At 43.8% G+C, this 5,117-nt stretch overlaps 1 protein-coding gene across 1 annotated transcript; it reads left to right on the top strand.

Moving 5' to 3' along the window:
- The first annotated feature begins 225 nt into the window (after positions 1-225).
- On the top strand, positions 226-4,675 carry LOC139445849 (uncharacterized). Its single transcript, XM_071227082.1, has 2 exons — positions 226-313; positions 2,564-4,675. Exon 2 carries the CDS (start codon positions 2,564-2,566, stop codon positions 3,689-3,691), a length of 1,128 nt encoding a protein of 375 aa, XP_071083183.1. The 5' UTR covers positions 226-313; the 3' UTR covers positions 3,692-4,675.
- The last annotated feature ends 442 nt before the right edge of the window (positions 4,676-5,117 follow it).

Below are 5,117 nucleotides of genomic sequence, written 5' to 3'. Positions count from 1 at the left end.
ATTCATTCTCAAGTCGGAAAATTATTCAGTAACATACACCAAGATCATAATGCATCTGCAATGATATTATAAACAGTAAACACAAGGTTTAACATAACCAAAAACTCCAAGGTTACGGTAGATACAAACAAAATAACTCCGCGTAGGAATACATATTAGCGATATCTAATTTTAACTTTGGGGAATTCCTACGTCACGTACTATGTTTAGAGAAATACGTCATGTAAACACCTTATTCTTATAAACATCAACGTCGGTGAGGCCAAGCAGTCGGTGTTTCACAACCAGGCACAACAGCTAACGTATATATTTGGTGAGTGTTAAAATTCTAGCATAATATTTTAGTGACCAGAGTTTGCGACAATCGTCCTAAGTTGGATTATCAGGCCTGTATAGAATCACCTGTTTCTTCCGCGTTGCTCATAGATGTGGCGTTGTTCGTTTTGATTCTGTACGATATGTTTGAAGTGTCATTATCAAATTAGCATCAATGCGTTTTTGACTATTGTATTGTGGATAATGGTTTTATTTATTCGTGTGTGTGTATGTATGTGTGTGTGTGTGTGTGTGTGTGTGTGTGTGTGTGTGTGTAAGTGTGTAATACGATCTCTGAGGAATGTCACCCAGAGGAATGTCACCCTAGGCTAATAATAATTGTATGTATATGTACTGCTCCGTTTATACTAATCAATATCTACTGGTCGATAATACATATCGCATCTAACCTAGGCTTAACCTAACCGAGCTTCCGACACCTAGGTTTTATCAATACATAACGCGTTCTTTTCAAACTGACCGGATTTATGAGAGGCATGTGGGCGTTGTCATACGGAAGGTAAACTCTGCAGGGCTTTTGTGACGTACTCCCGTAATATTCTATCGGAACACTACAGGCTATATATTACAAGTGTACACACACTCGCACGTAAACAGCATTCGCTGTAATATAAGGTATGGGTGGCAATATTCTCTTTGTAGTTTCCTCAACATTTCTACCACAAGACTAGAACTATTTTAGTACATGATATTTGGCAAATATGGTGAAGTGTATTTTTCGTTTTCATTTCTGTGTCAGACCATTCGGTAAGTTTACTCCTTGGCCAGGTGTTTGTCGCTAATAAGTACTTTCAGGGACACCTGGGTCCAGATTCGCCCTGATTTCTATGTTTATTCGCACCATATTCGTGTTCGTGGGTTTAACCAAGGTGGTAAATGTCTATAGGGCTTGTTCCGCCCGGGGAGCGGAAGGTCCGGGTTCGATCCCCGGCTGCGCCATATTAAAAAGACGCTAAAAGATGGTACTTGTTGTTGCCCTGTCTGGCGCTCGGCATTAAGGGACTAAAACAAGGACGGGTCGGCTCGGAGTCAGTATACTGTGTCTGAGTGGGGTATGCATGTTAAACTGCGGCATGGTATCTCAGTGGGCTGGCATTATTAATCGGCATCAGTTCGGACTAGTACAAGCAGCCATACACGCGCTCGCACACGCGCACGCACACACACACGTGCATTGCATGCACGTCGCTATATAAGTGCAATAATCTTGGACGCGACTTTAAACCCCATTTCACCTCACCTCTATAGGACCTGTATCACCTCGGGCTTTTCTTCAACATAAAGCTGATACGCCATGATAGAACCGGAATACTGTTCAAAGAGGCGTTACAGCTCAAACTACCACCGTGGGACTGAGACGGAAAGTCGCGCTACTAAGATGGTCACGCTTCACCTCAGATAGTCACTTCGGCTCGGATAGTCACGCTGCAGCGATTGTCACGCTTCATTTCAGATTCGCGCTGCCGAGATAGATCGTCACAGAGCTTCCAAAGAGGTAGTTCCGGTGTCGAGATGTACGCGCTGCAGAAATACTAATTCGGTGATATACATGGTGCAGTGATAGACAAGGCTCTCCACCCCCTGGCAAACATTCCAAATCTCCAAATTTCAAAATTGCTATATAAGCAATCCCTAATAGCCCCCAATCGGATCGCAAAATACTTCCGTCCTTTTCGGCAAATACACGAAATGGCCTGGCGGGCCCATGTGCGACATACGCTGTTTGTCGGAAAGCGCACGTAAAATCTACAACTTAAGTAAGTAAGCATGCTGCAGTGATAGAAACGCTGTACACAGATTAATGTACATGTTATACAGATAGACAGTCTAAGGAAACAGATGCGCTAGAGTGATATTGAGTGAGTATGGTTTTACGCCGCTTTTAGCAATATTCAAGCAATATCACGCGGGGGGGACGCAAAAAATGGGCCTCACACCTTGTATCCATGTCGGGAATCGAACCCGGGTCGTCGGCGTGACGAGCGAACGGCTAGAGCGATAGATGCACTGCAAAGATGTATGCTCTGCAAAGGAAGTCACTATGCAAGGTATAGTTGGGTTGTACAGATAGACGTGCTGCAAATACTTGTTCTGTTAGAATAGTCGTGCTGCAGCGACTGTCACGCTGCAGAGATAGTCGATACAGACAGATAGTGGAGCTACGGTAATATTTGTTGTGAAGAGTCTCGATGCATCAATTTTACCCTTTCCCCTCTCCTATTTTCAGATGTGGTCCTATCTCACAAGTATTTTCTCCTCGACATCAGAACAACCAAGTAAGTCAGTAAAGATGGCGTCTGGAAACATCGAACAGCCAGCCCTGGCTAATCACGATTCCTCCGTCCTTGACCTTGCCTTCGTCATGGATTGTACCGGAAGTATGGGATCTTATATCGAAAATGCCCGGAGTAACATCAGGAAGATTGTGGAGGACATTGTGGCCAAAGAGAAGAGTGACGTATGTATGGCCCTGGTAGAATACAGAGACCACCCTCCACAAGACTCATCGTTTGTTACCCGCCCTCATGATTTCACTCCCAAGGTCGGAAAGATGAAGTCGTGGCTGGAGGAATGTACGGCCAATGGTGGAGGCGATGGCCCCGAGGCTGTTGCTGACGGCCTACACGAGCTCCTGAAGCTGAACTGGAGGGCTGCCGCCACCAAGATAGCTATCCTCATCTCCGACGCCCCTCCCCATGGACTCGGTGATGGAGGGGACGGATTTCCCAACGGATGTCCGTCCGGGCTGGACCCAATGGAGATCACAAGCCAACTGGCAGAGAAGGGCGTCACCCTGTACGTCGTAGGATGTGAGCCCAGCATCTGCCCCCACAAAGACTTCTTCACAGGACTGGCCTATCTGACCGGAGGTCAGTATGTGCCACTAGCAGCGGCCAAGTCTCTGACCACTGTCATCATCGGAGGTGCCCAGGAAGAGTTGTCACTGGAGCAGTGGATGGATGAGGTCAACAGAGAGGTCCAAGCGGAGGTCCAGGCCAAAGGTGCAGACAACTTCGACGAGGAAGTTTTGTCTAAGAGGCTCGCGGAAGGTTGGGCGAGTCGAGGCGCCCAGGCCAAACAACTTCAACGTAACAGTGCAGGGATGGGAGAGGTGTCCTCGCAGGTCAAGGAAATCTCAAAGATGAAGAATCTGTCTGCTTACCGTGCGGCAGCACCTGCTGCACCACAACAAGCACAAGTTCGGGGGTCTTCAGTCCCCATGTTTGCACCGATGGCGTCCTCCATGTCAAGCATGGACGATGTTTATGAATGTAACTCTGGCGCCATACAGATGGAGCAGGCTTCAAGGATGGTCCAGAAAGCAAAGATGCGAAACCAGGCGTTGTTCAAGTGAAGTAAAACAGCTGGACTTTAGAACAACAGCTACGTATTCGTATTGCCTGAGAACGGGGTGTTTTCACCACTGCTCATTGACAAGTATATTTACTCTACGTACATGGCGAAATACAAAATCCCCTTGTGGACAAGCACGTGCAATTACCTTCAAACTGGCGTCGCCATGTGCCTTGACATTTTCAACCCGTCCTGTCGTTCTGGTGGGCGATGTTAAGCACACGATGCTTTGTACATATATACATGTGTAAATACCATGAATCAGTGTTACTTTTGTAATGTCATACATGTTGTAGACACCAATATACAGCTACAACTACAATATCACGTGGTAGTCTTTGTCTGCATTGTGACATATCTCAGGAACAGAAGTAAAGTCGATACTAAATGTATGGTGTGGTCTACTCGCGTGCCCTCTATGGGACATATGTACATCGATATGTCAACACATGTCCGACAATGGCAGCCATATTGAAAATTATATATTTACCCCTACTTCATTTTGGCATTTATCATGATAGACTTGATATGCAGTAAGAATAGGATATGCGAAATAACCATCAAATACATCCATTTACCAAGATTTTTGCATTTCCGATTATTATTGTGAAACCTCTGGATTTATCCAGCTGAATTTTCGTGTATTTGATCCCAGCAATGGTGTATTCGATTTCACAGAATTCCGATCCGATTTTAAACATATTGCATTTGACATCTTTACCATTTCTGGGCCATGTCTTCGTGTATCTTTATGAGGTATTCACACTGTTGTTGTTTTAACTGGAAGCTGTATTCTTTTATAATATTTTGCATACTTTTTATTAACCTTTTTTTATGAATTTTATATATATTTTCAAATGTTGCAAGGAAATCAGAGCTTCGTCCTGTCTGTTTCTTTTACGGTATTTGTTTATATAATATTGATGATACGTTTTACGACAATGTAAATATGATTCCATGTCTAAATAACTGATATATTTCCTCACTTCATTCTTGTTAATACCAACTGGACCACGGTTGACCAACATTACCGTGAGTGCTTGTTTCAGAACTTTGTCTTCTTGTATTAAAACGGGTTTGGGGACGCAAATATTTTTTTCCGCAATAGCTTTCATTATCATATCAAGCCATATTGCGATGCAAATGAAACGATAGAATAAAGGTTTATGACGACGTTGTAAAATATTATGAACTCGGTGACATTGGTCAAGACGCCAGACGCACCTTAAGACCAATCAAATACTCTGGGCAGCTGGATATCGAACATTCAACATTTTAGACAATGAGATGTCTTTTACATGCATAGATGGGGGAAATCATTTTATGTCTTTTATAAACATAACCTGTAACATGTTATGAGTTTTGAAATTTAGAAACAGATTCGTGAGGAGATTGTCATGCACACTGTTTAGCTTTATTTGTTAAAC

This window comes from Haliotis cracherodii, unplaced genomic scaffold, assembly GCF_022045235.1.
Source record: "Haliotis cracherodii isolate W230 unplaced genomic scaffold, xgHalCrac1.p SCAF_10, whole genome shotgun sequence".
NCBI lineage: Eukaryota > Metazoa > Mollusca > Gastropoda > Lepetellida > Haliotidae > Haliotis > Haliotis cracherodii.
Note: the sequence above shows the minus strand (reverse complement) of the source record. Positions and strands in the feature narration are given on the sequence as shown.